Genomic DNA, 15,970 nt, shown 5'->3' with positions numbered 1-15,970 from the left:
GCTCATTTTTGAAGTGGGTTGCCCTATTGAAGCCTACATGAAGCCAGCCTTTGCTGACAAGTTACTGAAATGTCAGCCCCTGTGAACAGCCTCGGTTATCATATTATTATATATATTATATAATATTAGCAGTGCTAATATTTGGGAGTCTCAGCCATGTACATAGGCTGACAGTACGTGGCTTTCAGATTGCAGGCCTGAATAGGACAAAGGCAAAGCAGCGGTACTGCTCTGTGTCCGCTGTTTGGGCAGCCATGGTGCTTTCTGTATCCATAAGTCTCCATATATCCATGAACTTTGAAATGTTTGAATCCTCTCGACTGTAATGTGATATGTAGATTCAAATAAACTATTTAAAATGTACAAGTATGAATGTGAAATGTTTTACTATGCAGTGTGTACTGCTGAGAATATCCACAGGACATTTTATCTATATCCGATTTGTGAATTATCTGAATACTAAAAAGGACGTGCAATAAACTTTATTGAAAAGTTGTTGGCTCACATAAATTATGTGATTAGTATTAGACATTACAGGATGATTTCTAAAACTATCCCCTATTAACCCCCAATGTGCGGAATGATACGGTTTCCACTAGCTTCTATAGCCACAAAGTCAGATTCCACAGAAAAAAATTGCTTTGGTCTTCATTTAAATTTAGGGATTAGGCATACGGTTAGGAAGAGAATTTAAGAAGAATTTGTAGAAATGGGTGAGGTTTATGACTTTGTGGCTATAGAAGCTAGTGAGGACCTGTGGAAGGATATCCTAGGTCTGCATCAGCGATGTATATAAACCCTTGATTGCTGAGTTTTGGCCATTTAGAGTCTTTGAAGCCACTGGTCGGACATATTGGCACTCCCCAGTAGGCGCAGTCCTCCATAGGAATGAATGGAATTCTATTTCACTTTAATGTTTCAAGGACAAAATTACATGTATTTAAGTATTTGTTACTGTAGTGGGGACAGTAACATCAGTAACCTCAAAGAATCTGACTAAGGAAAGTGTTTTTTATTTTTTCACTTTATATGTTTATCTCACATAATATAATTTCAAAGTATGCATTAAGGTGTCTGTAATAGTATAAACGTGACAAAAATGAATGTAGACATTAATAAATGCTTTTCTTTAACTTCCAAAATATGTTCTACAATGGGGGGGCAAGATGGATGCACGGTGGCTTCAACACAAACCTTCCTATAAGTAATCTAGTGTGTATATATATATATATATACATCATTGGTCTTTTTGAGAGTTGTATATTACGCTGCGCCCTCAGCATGCGCCATTTTCAACCAGCACCTAACAACATTCAAGTGACACCGCTTTCTTGGGCGAAATGGCAGTTTAACGGTTTGCGGCGGTCCTAGCAGCAGCAAATTCAACAGTGCATCAATCCAGTGCACTGCTTCAACTTCATATTTGTCAAAATGACGTAAGTATATATTTGTAGGCAAGTGGCTGGCTAACGTGAATCTGTGACAGGTCAATGACGACAATGCGCTCTAACCTCAATTTGTGAAACTATTAGCCTGCTTATGTTGTGTAGCGAAGTATTTTTATAAATGCATATAGTATATCTTGCCGTAAGGTTGCCATTCTCCAGACAAATCCTTGGAATGACATTGGATACAGACGTCACGAGTCAGATCAGAGAATGTTACATTGTATCTCTTTCTGGTAAAATGGCCAGTGAGCTGTTAACATAACAACCCGCGACATTGTCACCAAATTGGTAAAAATATAGATTTTTAAAAAATAGAATGTGTGATACGATTTTATTCCAGGAATGCCAACGTGGAACAAAATGGTTCGTGTTCTTTTTCTAACAAAATGGCGATATAATCAATGTTTAAGGCGGGATGGTGAACACAATCGTGGCTGTTAGGGAGGCGGAAGCAGCCATCTCATTCGCTAGACACACTTCCATCACAGATAGAACCATGTTTAGTTATACAAATCTTTGCTTCTGTTCTGACGATGGTTGCTGTGGAAACTGACTGACCTCATTTGGCGCGTGTGCGAGTCACAAGACAAAGGCAGTGAGGGTATTCAGTGCCAGTGCAAGGAGGTGCGCTGTAAAATGGTAGGGGCAGTGTTGTGCACAAAACGCATTACAGATATAAACACAAGTTCAGACTTACATATTTTTTTTGCCACCCAATTAAAAATGTGCGCAGACAAATGTTACATTACTCAATCACAACACAACATAACATAACATGACCATGACATAATATAGAATCAACATAAAGGAGAAAAGGCAATTTCTTTAGCCCACATTATGAGCTTCGGTTTACATTATTACATGAACTCACCATGTCATCTCCTATCTCTTTCCCAGGTCCCTTGTGGAAACCCTTAGCACTGCTGTAGTTGACAGCATAAAAGAACCGCTCGACCTCCTACTGCAGTACCTACAGTCTCAGATCCTAGTGACTGTACTGCAACAACAGAGCTATGACCATGATGAGCTCACAGTTTGGCCTGGACGATATGGAGGCCCTACTCTGGGGGCCTTCCTCTCTCATGGCCGACCCCATGGGGTCGCTGCTCCACCATGATGAAATTACCTTGATAGAGGGGGCTTCACCCCTCTCGTCATCTTCTCCAATTCTCCTTCTATCCCCTCCTCCCTCTCCGCCTTCGCTGCTCCTCCAGGAAGAGAAGGCTGAGGTAGACTTGCTGCACTTCCCTTGGCTATCTGCTGATGAGCTAGGCCACACCCATCACATTGCTGCAGATAATGGGAAAGGTGAGGACCACCACGTCCTAAGTCCTCCACACGTATGTTCATACTGGTCGACAGTGTGTAGAAATCCATAGCAATTTATATTTTATTCCCATGATCTGTTTTTTTTGCAGTATAGAAAAGGTAATAGGTTTTCAAATCAAATTTCATTTGTCACATGCGCCGAATACAACAGGTGTAGTAGACCTTACAGTGAAATGCTTTTATCACAAATAAGAAAACTTAAGACTTCCACTTTGACATTTATGATCACCACTTGTAATGCAAATATTTGTATTTTCATATTACTTTGGCTATTGAGCAGTTGAATAACCTGCTTTCTTTGTCCTCCACAGAAGATGCCTTTTCTGGCATGGACTGGATGGCTAAGAGGGTCGACCTGAGTGAGTTTGACCTGGACTCCCTTATATGTTCCCCCAGCTCCCCTGAAGACCTCATTACTTCCTTTGAGTGTCCCATGGAGCTGGACTCACTCCCCCTCCCAACTCTCCCTACTCCCACGGACCTTCCCACCACCACTGATCCACTCTTCCCCCCGACCGTCTCACAGCCCCAGGAAGACCCTCAGGAGGTCCATTCACCTCCCCCCTGGGTCCCTGATGCCCAGGAGGAGCTGGAGATCAAATCGGAGCCCCAGTCCCCAGCCCCCTCTCTTCTTCCATCTCCCACCTTCACCTTAGAGTTGGGCAGTGAGGTGGATGCCTCGGCGAGTGTCAGCGAGAAACTGCTTCACCTGGAGTTACCCCAGTCGGTCCCCAGCATCGTGCTGTCTCTCTCCCCAACCCGCATCGTTGTCCTCCTGGCCCCTAAACATGAGGTTGGCGTGACAACCGTCACCATCCCAGAGATCCTCTCCTCTGACAGTGACAGCAGCTTAAGCGCCTCCGGTCAGCTCAACTGGCCCTCCATCGCCACAACTCGGTCAAGGTTCCAAAATAGGAGAAAACCGTACCCAACAACCCCCAATTCTAGGCCACAACATCCAGACCAGCCATCTCGCACCACCACATCCACTGGAGGACCCCCGAAGGAGAAAAAGCTCAAGAAGATGGTGCAGAACAAGACGGCGGCCACGCGCTACCGCCAGAAGAAGAAGACTAAGCAGGAGGCCCTGAGCGCGGAGTGCGACAAGCTGGAGCAAAGGAACCACAAGCTGGCGGAGAAAGCAGACTCCATCGCCAATGGGATCCAGTATCTCAAAGACCTCATGGAGGAGGTGCGCCAAGCGAAGAGCAAGAAGGGACTCGGTGACCTCTAACTGTAGTGTAACCCACCAAGTATCCTACTATCTATAATGCTTTTTAAATGCATGTATTGAGACTCCCAAAGCCCAAGTTCTATTGACCTTCCTGCCTGTCTCTTCCTTTGAGTTTAAAGAGACTGTTCTTGTAGCTTGAGTTTGATGTAGTCCCTGATCTCTTGTATTAAAACCTTAAGTATTTTCCTAACAGTATATTGATTTGTGTAATTGGTCTGATCTTCTGTCGTCTCTGTCATTGTTTATTCTTATCAAGACGCGTCTATATTTCTGTAGAAGCATGTAGTCTTAAATAGGTTTTGAATCTTATTATACATGTGTATTTTTACTGTAGTCTGAATTGTATCTAATTGTATTCCTTTCCTTATCTATTAAAAAGTAAAATCCATTTGGTCTTGTGCAATTCATTTAGCAAACTCTGGGAATATACAGTGATCATAATACAGTGAAGACAGTATATTTATTAGGACCAATCTTGCCATTTTACTGCGTCTCAAATAAGTATTGTAATTTCAAAATGGAGTCCTCGGCCTCATTTAGCTAATACCGGTGTGAATGTGTTCAGAAGTGCGGAGGCCAGTTGTTTGAATATAGCCCAGATATGACCTGCTCCAGTGACCTGACCCATACAAATACTGGTTCAATGGAGGAACATTATCAGTATGTTCTGGCTCAACATAACCATTTACCCAGATACGGGTCAGGTTTAACAATTGCACCATATCCCCTATATAGTTAATTTACTTTGTTTTAGTTCATTCTGGGATACATCCAAGTTCCAACAAATGTTGTATTTTCTGATCATCTTGTGTTGGACACATTTTCCAGCTACCTCACTGACCTCCACAGTGACACGACACTGTATTCAACCTAAAACTGGGACTAGGGTTCTCACACTTTTTTTGTTGCTCTGGGGCTTTTGTCCAGATAGCTTGGGGGAAATTCTCTATTTGGGATTGTGCCAAACCTCTCTGGGGTAGGTGGGACGCTTGTCCACATGGCCAATAGCCAGGGAAAATGCAGAGTGCCAAATGCAAATACATTTCTATAAAAATCTAACTTTCATTAAATTACACATGCAAGATATCAAATTAAAGCTACATTCGTTGTGAATCCAGCCAACATGTCAGATTTCCAAAAGGCTTTTCGGGGAAAGCATAAGATGCTATTATCTGATGATAGCACAACAGTAAACAATGAGAGAGTAGCATATTTCAACTCTGCAGGTGTGACACAAAACACAGAAATAAAATATAAATCATGCCTTACCTTTGACAAGCTTCTTTTGTTGGCACTCCTATATGTCCCATAAACATCACAAATGGTCCTTTTGTTTGATTAATTCCGTCGATATATATCCAAAATGTCCATTTATTTGGCACATTTGATCCAGAAAAACACCACTTCCAACTTACAAAATATCTCAAAAGTTACCTGTAAACGTTGCCAAAACATTTCAAACTACTTTTGTAATACAACTTTAGGTATTTCTTAACGTATATAATCGATTAAATTGAAGACTGGATGATCTGTGTTCAATACAGGAGCAAAACAAACTGACCCTACTTTTCTGGTTACGCGCCTCTATCAAAAGGTGAAGTGACATTCGTTCACATGAAGTGACATTCGTTCTGAGCTATGGTACTTCTTCATTACACAAAGGAAAAAACCTCATCCAATTTCTACAAACTGGTGACATCCAGTGGAAGCGGTAGGAACTGCAGGAAAGTCGATTAGAATTCTGGATTCCCCATGAAAACATATTGAAAAGACAGTGACTTAAAAATAAATAAAAATCTGAATGGTTTGTCCTCTGGGTTTCGCCTGCTAAATACGTTCTATTATACTCACATATATTAGGATCTGGGACAGAGTAGGAGGTTGTTCAGTTTGGGAACGCTATTCATCCAAAAGTGAAAATGCTGCCCCCTACCCCAAACAGGTTTTAAGTGGTGAATGAGGCACAATGTATGGCTCTCTGAAATCATTCACAAGCTCCCTAAAGATGCTGTCTGTTCAGTGAGAAGCACAACCAGTTCCGTAGGAAAATTAAACCTAATTTACCACAACTTCTGTTAACTCTTGATGTTACAACTGGTCTGTCTGATAGCTAATTTTTAATTAAACCCTTATGTTGCATCATTTAATAATGGATAATAACCCTCACCGCAAAGCAGGAAGTGTCCTGGCTCCAGGAGTGTCATGCGACTCAGTCTTCCTTGGGAATCTCATGCGAAATCCATAGTGGACATGTTACTGGCCAATCTTGACCCTTGACTGAGACAGTAGGCTTTATCAAGCTGTGGGTTCTGTTGATTCCTCAGTTGTGGTTGGTGTCAGCAACACTTGAAGTTTATGTTCAGTTCACAGACATCTTTTAAATATGGGAAGACATGCAATAGGCCTACATTGGACATAGAGACCTACAAAATATCTTTGGATGGTATTTGAATGGTATTGCAAAAAACAATGAATGTTTGTTAAATACAGTTCAGTACAATAAGCTCTTCATTTGTTTTTTCTTCTAAGTTTTCCATATTTAACATTGAGAAAGGATATAAAAGTAAAGTAATTCCTTGATTAGCTTCTTGGATCCCTGTTATGATTTTTTGAAATTAGATTGAATAGGAATGGTCTTAAAACTGTCCCTTAAGGCGCTCCTGTCTTTATGTTGCTTAACTGCAATGTAATGAGGGATGTTGTGTGACAGCATTGCTATGTATTACTGGAATGAAACATTCCTTTTTTTATATCGCAACTCTGGACACTCCCAATGCTTTACTGACTGTTTCATCTAATAGTATATTGCAGTACACATACTCAAAAAACTTGCACATTCATATTTGAATGTTCAATTGCAATCAATGAAATTTGTGGAAACAACATGTATACCTGTATTGAATCATTTTATACTGTAGGCCTAAAAGCTGCCAACAAGTATTCAGCATATGTGGGAACTCCTTTGAGACTCTTGGAAAAGTATTCCAGGTGAAGCTGGTTGAGAGAATTCCTAGAGTGTGCAAAGCTGTCATCAAGGCAAATGGTGGCTACTTTGAAGAATCTCAATTATAAAATGTATTTTGATTTGTTTAACACTTTTGGTTACTACATGATTCCATATGTGTTATGTCATAGTTTTGATGTCTTCACTGTCATTCTACAATGTAGAAAATAGTTTTTAAAAAATTGAGAAAAACCCTTGAATGAGTAGGTGTGTCTAATCTTTTGACTGGGACTATTGCATAATTTGCAAATAAATTCATAAAAAATCCTGCAATGTGATTTTCTGGATTTTTTTCTCATTTTGTCTGTCATAGTTGAAGTGTACCGATGATGAAAATTACAGGCCTCTCTCATCTTTTTAAGTGGGAGAACTTGCACAATTGGTGGCTGACTAAATACTTTTTTTGCCCCACTGTATTTGGGTACATCTTCCCATTTCAAATTAACTATTATGGCAGCTTAATGACTTAAAATAATTTATACCGTTATGATAGAATTGTGCCACCAGTAGGAGTAGTAACACCAATGAAGGTAACACCAATGAAGGTAACACCAGTGACACATTTGAGGTAAATTAGGGTAAGTCTTTAGCACTTTAAAAATGATTTACTAAAGTGATGATGAATCATTTTGCACACAATGTAATTGTCCTTCATTGAGGCGACCACATCAGGTGAGGCAACCCCATATCACAGTCATAGTGAGTATGCCACATGATATGCAATTACAGCCAACATGTATGCAAGTATATTTGGAATTTGAGTTGCTACTTGTTTACATAAAAATGGAACTTGAATGTTGGCTGTATGGTATATATGAGGGAGGTGTGCCCCTTCCTGTCCAATGAGGTCATTAATGGAAGAAATAATCATCAAGTAAAAATACGGTCACACACATATTGAGATACTATGCCCTTATTAGTATCACATTGAGACAGTTTCTTGTGTAACTTGCTCTTTATTAATAATAACTATTACTTTATTATAACTTATAATGAGGTTATTGAGGATTGGCCAGCATTACATGCCTTATGCCAAATCACTTAATTAAGCCTTATATATTGCTAATAACACAATAAAGGCATAAGCTACTTATATACATACTTATAAACTAGAAATTAGTGGCTAATATGTGTACCTTCAAATAAAGTGTTACCCTTGTTTGAATTGTTGTTACTAATTGGCCCAAGGCTGCATCATTCGTGGGGGGACAACATGTTTACTGTTACCTTGTATAGCGTTGTAATGAGTAATGAGATCAGCTATAATATTGCAGATCGTGTGGCTTCTATCAATGTAATTATCTGCATCATTTCCAATCCCCATATTTTTATTATATGCATTATGTTCTTTCTTTAATAGCCTTTGTTTGTTTTCAATCTATTTTGTCTACTTTCTAGCATTCAAAATAATAGATATCTCTTAATGCCCAAAATATGTCACTACAACTCTATACTGGGTCAATGTGCTTGCCCTAAGTATTGCATACAGTATTGCAGTATAAAGGACTTGCATTAAGTTTTACCATTGATAAACAGTTCAATACAAACCAAAAAATGATTATTTGTCCTTTAAAATGTAAAAAATATTTGAAAAAATATTGATTTTGTCCTTTAGTACTGTCACGTTCTGACCATAGTTCTTTTGTGTTTTCTTTGTTTTACTGTTGGTCAGGACGTGATCTGAGTGGGCATTCTATGTTGTATGTCTAGTTTTTCTATTTCTATGTTTGGCCTGATATGGTTCTCAAACAGAGGCAGGTGTTAGTCATTGTCTCTGAGTGGGAACCATATTTAGGTAGCCTGTTTTGTGTTGGGTTTTGTGGGTGATTGTTTCCTGTGTCTGTGCCACATGGGACTGTTTTGTTGCTAGTTCACGGTGTTATGTTGTATTTGTGTTCATGGTGAGTTTTCTTATTAAATAACATGGACACCGACCATGCTGCATATTGGTCCGATCCTTGCTACACCTCCTCTTCAGAGGAAGAGGAGGAAATCTGCCGTGACAAGTACCATAGCCCATAGAAACACATTGAATAACACATTCATGAATGGCAAAAAAGACTGGCAAAAAAATAAATCATAAGGAATAAGGTTTTGAATTGTCTGTCATATTTTTTAAACTCAGGAAATATGTTCGTTTTATCAACATATATTTACCCCTTTATTTTTGTTGGAACTAAACTACCTCCATACTTCCAATTGTTTGTATGGGTTACCTTCAGACGAGTCCCGTGACACTTGTGGGGGTCGTATAGCAAAACGGAGAACACCATCAGGTTTACTAGAGTCTCCCCCTTCCATACAGTGGTCATAATAGTTAGGCGAAACTGTTCGGATGCCACAGACGTTTATGTGAGAAGACCGATTTTCGGGATGTCTCATGGTCTGACAAACACCGCTGTAGCTCGGCCACCTTCCACCGCAGATGCGGAAGGCTGACATAGGCAGATGCGGTCGATTGAGACACATCCATTGCAAACAGATATTTCTAGCTTAAACTGACAGATTTTGATGGGATTTCTTTATATGGGTATGTCAATAGGCTCTTAAGGATTTTAAAGGGCAATTATGCCACTTTTCAACCTCATATTTATTACCTCCAGCAGTGTCAACACAGTGCTTTCGTAAAGTTTTTCAGACCCCTTGACTTTTTCCACATTTTTGTTACATTACAGCCTTATTCTAAAATCGATTAAATAAACATTCTTGGCAATCTAAACACAAGATGGCACCGACATATATGGCAGCTCTGCTTCTAGCTCCTAAGCAACTTTGAAGTATTTTTATCTGTGTTATAGCATACATTATTAGCCCAGAAAAGGTTTTGTGTTATTACATGAAGCCGGAAATAACTTTTGGATATCAGAGCGACGGTAACTCACCAGCATTACAACCAGGAATACGACTTCCCAAATTGGAACCTTTGTTCATACTGGAACCTTTGTTCAGGACAATGGAGAAGAAGTATTCGGAGTGGAATTCTAGTCCGACTCAGGAGGCGTGCACACCATCTACCAAGTATATTACTTGCTAATGTTCAGTCTCTGGATAATTAAGTAGACGAGTTAAGGGCGAGGGTCTCCTTCGGGATATACTGTCCCCGTCCTTTCAGCCATCTGGGTTCTCAGTGCATCGCGCAGGCAGGAACAAAGAAGAAAGGAGGGGGTGTATGTTTCATGATTAACCACTCATGGTGTGATTGTGATAAGTTCTTTGGTTCACCCGACCTAGAAAACCTCAATCAAATGCCGGCTGTATTACTTCCCAAGGGAATTCTCTTGGGAGTCGTGCATGTTCCTCCTCAAGCCGATACTATGACAGCCCTCAAAGAACTACACTGGACTTTATGCAAACTGGAAACCACATATCCTTAGGCCGCATTTATTGTAGCTGAGATTTTTGTAAAGCAAATGTGAGGAAAACGCTAATGAAGTTCTAGCAATACATTAACTGTAGTACATTGGACCAAAACATTGGACCATTGCTACTCAACTTTTCAGCTTCCCCGCCCTCCCTTAGGCAAATCTGATCACGACTCCATTTTTCTCCTACCTTCCTATAGGCAGAAACATAAACAGGAAGTACCCGTGCTAAGGTCAATTCAATGCTGGTCTGACCAATCGGAATTCCTGCTTCAAGATTGTTTTGATCAATCGGACTGGGACATGTTCTGGGTAGCCTCTGAGAATAACATTGACGAATACACAGATAAGGTGACTGGGTTCATCAGGAAGTGTATAGGAGATGTTGTACCCACTGTGACTAATAAAAGCTACCCAAAACAGATGGCAGCATTCGCGCAAAACTGAAAGTGCGAACCACAGCATTTAACCATGGCAAGTTGACTGGGAATATGGCCAAATACAAATAGTGTAGTTATTCCCTCTGTAAGGCAATCAAACAGGCAAAACATCAGTACAGAGACAAAGTGGAGTCCCAATTCAATGGCTCAGACACAAGACGTATGTGCATGGTCTACAGACAATCACGGACAACAAAGGGAAAACAAGTCACGTCGTAGACAGTCTAAATACTTTCTTTACCCGCTTTGAGGACAACACAGTGCCACCGACGTGGCCCACTACCAAGGACTGTGGGCTCTCCTTCTCCGTGGCTGACGGAGACTAAGACATTTAGACGTGTTAACCCTTGCAAGGCTGTCAGCCCAGACGGCATCCCTAGCCGCGTCCTCATACCATGCACATACCAGCTGGCTGGAGTATTTACGGACATATTCATGTCCCAGTCTGCTGTCCCCACTTGCTTCAAGATGTCCACCATTGTTCCTGTACTCAAGAAAGCAAAGGGAACTGAACAAAATGACTATCGTCCCGTAGCACTCAATTCTGTCATCATAAAGTGCTTTGAGAGGCTAGTCAAGGATCAAATCACCTCTACCTTACCTGACACCCTAGACCCACTTCAATTTGCTTACCGCCCCAATAGATCCACAGACGATGCAATCGCCATCGCACTGCATACTGCCCCATCTGGACAAGAGGAATACCTAAGAATGCTGTTCATTGACTATAGCTCAGCATATAGTCAATGAACAGCATAGTACCCTCCAAGCTCATCATTAAACTTGGGGCCCTGGGTCTGAAACCCCGCCCTGTGCAACTGAGTCCTGGACTTCCTGTCAGATGACCCTCAGGTGGTGAAGGTAGGAAACAACACCTCCACTTCGCTGATCCTCAACACAGGGACCCCACATGGGTGCGTGCTCATCCCCCTCCTGTACTCTCTGTTTACCCATGACTGCGTGGCTACGCACGCCTCCAACTCAATCATCAAGTTTGCAGATGACACAACAGTAGTAGGCCTGAATAACAATGACGACACAGCCTAAAGTGAGGAGGTGAGGGCCCTGGGAGAGTGGTGGCAGAAAAATAACCTCTCACTCAACGCCAACAAAACAAAGGAGATGATCTTGGACTTCAGGAAACAGCAGAGGGAGCACCCCCTTATCCACATTGACAGGACTGCAGTGGAGAAGGGGGAAAGCTTCAAGTTCCTTGGCGTACACATCACTGACGATCTAAAAATGGTCCAATCGGGGTGGGGGGGCCTTGCTCAGGGAAGGGACCAAGAATCCGATAGTCACTCTGACAGAGCTCCAGAGTTCCTCTGTGAAGATGGGAGAACCTTCCAGAAGGACAACCATCTCTGCAGCACTCCACCAATCAGGCCTTATGGTAGAGTGGCCAGACGGAAGCCACTCCTCAGTAAAAGGCCGCTTCAAGTTTGCCTAAAGGCACCTGAAGGACTCTCAGTCTCTGGTCTGATGAAACCAAGATTGAACTCTTTGGCCTGAATACCAAGCATCACATCTGGAGGAAACCTACCACCATCCCTACGGTGAAGCATGGTGGTGGCAGCGTCATGCTGTGGGGATGTTTTTCAGCAGCAGGGACTGGGAGACAAGTCAGGATTGAGGCAAAGATGAACGGAGCATAGTACATACAGATTATTGATGAAAACCTGCTCCAGAGCACTCAGGACCTCAGACTGGGGTGAAGGTTCACCTAACAACATGACCCTAAGCACACAACTAAGACAACGCAGGAATGGCTTCGTGACAAGTCTCTGATTTTCCATGAGTGGCTCAGCCAGAGCCCGGACTTGAACCCGATCAAACATCTCTGGAGGGACCTGAAAATAGCTGTGCAGCGACGCTCTCCATCCAACCTGACAGAGCTTGAGAGGATCTGCAGAGAAGAATGGGAGAAACTACCCAAATACAGGTGTGCCAGGCTTGTAGTGTCATACCCAAGAATACTTGAGGCTGTAATCACTGCCAAAGGTGTTTCAACAAAGCACTGAGTAAAGGGTCTGAATACTTATGTAAATGTGATATTTCAGTTTTTTGGTTTTATACATTTGCAAACATTTCTAAAACCTGTATTTGCTCTAACCAGGATAGAAAGAGGAGTGGGAGGCCCCGGTGCACAACTGAGCAAGAGGACAAGTACATTAGAGTGTCTCCCGCAAAACACCAGTCTCAACGTCAACAGTGAAGAGGTGACTCTGGGATGCTGGACTTCTGTTCTTTTGCCCATCTTAATATTTTATTTTTATTGGCCAGTCTGAGCTTTGTCTTTGCAATTCTGCCTAGAAGGCCAGCATCTCAGAGTCGCATCTTCACTGTTGATGTTGAGACTGGTGTTTTGCGGGTACTATTTAATGAAGCTGACAGTTTAGGACTTGTGAGGTGTCTGTTTCTCAAACTAGGCACTATAATGTACTTGTCCTCTTGTTCAGTTGTGCACCAGGGCCTCCCACTCTTCTTTCTATTCTGGTTAGAGCCCGTTTGCTCTGTTCTGTGAAGGGAGTAGTACAGTCGTGACCAAAAGTTTTGAGAATGACACAATATTAATTTTCACAAAGTCTGCTGCCTCAGTTTGTATGATGGCAATTTGCATATACTCCAGAATGTTATGAAGAGTGATAAGATGAATTGCAATTAATTGCAAAGTCCCTCTTTGCCATGCAAATTAACTGAATCCCCCCAAAACATTTCGACTGCATTTCAGCCCTGGCACAAAAGGACCAGCTGACATCATGTCAGTGATTCTCTCGTTAACACAGGTGTGAGTGTTGACGAGGACAAGGCTGGAGATCACTCTGTCATGCTGATTGAGTTCGAATAACAAACTGGAAGCTTCAAAAGGAGGGTGGTGCTTGGAATCATTGTTCTCCCTCTGTCAACCATGGTTACCTGCAAGGAAACACGTGCCACCATCATTGCTTTGCACAAAAGGGGCTTCACAGGCAAGGATATTGCTACCAGTAAGATTGCACCTAAATAAATCATTTATCGGATCATCAATAACTTCCAGGAGAGCTATTCAATTGTTGTGAAGAAGGCTTCAGGGCACCAAAGAAAGTCCAGCAAGCGCCAGGACCGTCTCCTAAAGTTTATTCAGCTGCGGGATCGGGGCACCACCAGTACAGAGCTTGCTCAGGATTGGCAGCAGGCAGGTGTGAGTGCATCTGCACGCACAGTGAGGTGAAGACTTTTGGAGGATGGCCTGGTGTCAAGAAGGGCAGCAAAGAAGCCACTTCTCTCCAGGAAAAACATCAGGGACAGATTGATATTCTGCAAAAAGTACAGGGATTGGACTGCTGAGGACTGGGGTAAAGTCATTTTCTCTGATGAATCTCCTTTCCGATTGTTTGGGGCATCCGGAAAAAAGCTTGTCCGGAGAAGACAAGGTGAGCGCTACCATCAGTCCTGTGTCAAGCCAACAATAAAGCATCCTGAGACCATTCATGTGTGGGGTTGCTTCTCAGCCAAGGGAGTGGGCTCACTCACAATTGTGCCTAAGAACACAGCCATGAATAAAGAATGGTACCAACACATCCTTCGAGAGCAACTTCTCCCAACCATCCAGGAACAGTTTGGTGACGAACATGCCTTTTCCAGCATGATGGAGCACCTTGCCATAAGGCAAAAGTGATAACTAAGTGGCTCGGGGAACAAAACATTGATATTTTGGGTCCATGGCCAGGAAACTCCCCAGAACTTAATCCTATTGAGAACTTGTGGTCAATCCTCAAGAGGCGGGTGGACGAACAAATACCAACAAATTCTGACAAACTCCAAACATTGATTATGCAAGAATGGGCTGCCATCAGTCAGGATGTGGCCCAGAAGTTAATTGACAGCATGCCAGGGCGTATTGCAGAGGTCTTGAAAAAGAAGGGTCAACACTGCAAATATTGATTATTTGCATCAACTTAATGTAATTGTCAATTAAAACCTTTGAAACTTATGAAATGCTTGTAATTATACTTCAGCATTCCATAGTAACATCTGACAAAAATATCTAAAGACACTGAAGCAGCAAACTTTGTGGAAATTAATATTTGTGTCATTCTCAAAACTTTTGGCCACGACTGTACACTGCGTTGTACGAGATCTTCAGTTTCTTGGCAATTCCTCGCATGGAATAGCCTTCATTTCTCAGAACAAGAATAAACTGATGAGTTTCAGAAGAAAGTTCTTTGTTTCTGGCCATTTTGAGCATATAATCGAACCCACAATTGCTGACGCTTGTGGTGGAAGAATCAGAATTAGTTGTGTAACATAGATTATTAAGATGTCTTATGGTAATATGCTTATATGATATACTTGTTATTAGAATGTATCCCTTCGGACTCTGGTGTTGGCAGTTGCACTTCTTCCCTCAGCTGGGGCTCAGTCACCTGAGGCTCAGTCACCTGGGGCCCAGAGAGGGGAGAGGTCAGGCTTGTCTTTCACATGTCCCTGGTGCTATGCAGAATATCAGAAAGGGAAGAGGACAGAAGGGAACATTGTCTTCATATGTGAATGTGTCTTTACCTATACTAAACCATGTGAAGGGATGGCGTGATTAATGGGGAACCAATTACTGGTTTCCACAATGTGTGTGCACCAGTCCCTGGCTCCTTTGGCCTTGGGGGATGTTTGTGGTAGTGTCTGGAGTTTACAATTGATTTATGTCATTGGTCGAGTTGGTGTTTTTGTGCTATGAGTACCAGGAACGAGATCGGAACCTCGTCTTAGGGACCAAACTGAACGATAATTCATAGCGAATGCTATCTGGCTACGGGATACTCCTTTCTAATTTAAAAAGTCTCCCCTTGTGACTCATTCTATGTATCTGTTGTTCGTCATGTAGGTTGAAATGGGGTGTATCTTGTCTATAAAAGACCTTTGTACTTTTGTCTCACCACTCTCAACGGACCATTAGAAATGGTGAATCGTTGACAAGTCATTGCTATTGCAAAGATTTAGTTTAAGTATAACTCTGACTTGTGTGATAAGCTTGTCTCTCCTCATTTGATAGTAAAGAAATGAACCACCACACGCTCCAGATAGTCAACTAGTCTAAAGAAGGCCAGTTTTATTGCTTCTTTAATCAGGACAACAGTTTTCCGCTGTGCTAACATAATTTCAAAAGGGTTTTCTAA

General features: G+C 41.9%; 1 protein-coding gene across 3 annotated transcripts; it reads left to right on the top strand.

The window, feature by feature from the left end:
• The first annotated feature begins 1,247 nt into the window (after nt 1–1,247).
• On the top strand, nt 1,248–4,399 carry LOC110486127 (cyclic AMP-dependent transcription factor ATF-4). Of its 3 annotated transcripts, none has more exons than XM_021557498.2 (3): nt 1,248–1,436; nt 2,346–2,756; nt 3,092–4,399. In XM_021557498.2, the coding sequence occupies exons 2-3, from the start codon at nt 2,462–2,464 to the stop codon at nt 4,009–4,011; spliced, it is 1,215 nt and encodes a 404-aa protein (XP_021413173.1). In that variant the 5' UTR covers nt 1,248–1,436; nt 2,346–2,461; the 3' UTR covers nt 4,012–4,399. The 3 variants fall into 3 exon arrangements, with proteins under 3 accessions (XP_021413173.1, XP_021413172.1, XP_036796663.1); XM_021557497.2 differs by having other exon boundaries at nt 3,089–4,399; XM_036940768.1 differs by lacking the exon at nt 1,248–1,436 and adding an exon at nt 1,459–2,087 and having other exon boundaries at nt 3,089–4,399.
• The last annotated feature ends 11,571 nt before the right edge of the window (nt 4,400–15,970 follow it).

The sequence above is a fragment of the Oncorhynchus mykiss genome, chromosome 13, assembly GCF_013265735.2.
Source record: "Oncorhynchus mykiss isolate Arlee chromosome 13, USDA_OmykA_1.1, whole genome shotgun sequence".
Lineage (NCBI taxonomy): Eukaryota > Metazoa > Chordata > Actinopteri > Salmoniformes > Salmonidae > Oncorhynchus > Oncorhynchus mykiss.
Note: the sequence above shows the minus strand (reverse complement) of the source record. Positions and strands in the feature narration are given on the sequence as shown.

Bases quoted from the DNA above. Each gene is read 5' to 3' on its own strand.
- LOC110486127 (XM_021557497.2), top strand. From the start codon at position 2,462: ATGACCATGATGAGCTCACAGTTTGGCCTGGACGATATGGAGGCCCTA. The intron at 2,757-3,088 runs GTGAGGACCACC...TGTCCTCCACAG, and splicing joins TGCTGCAGATAATGGGAAAG to AAGATGCCTTTTCTGGCATG.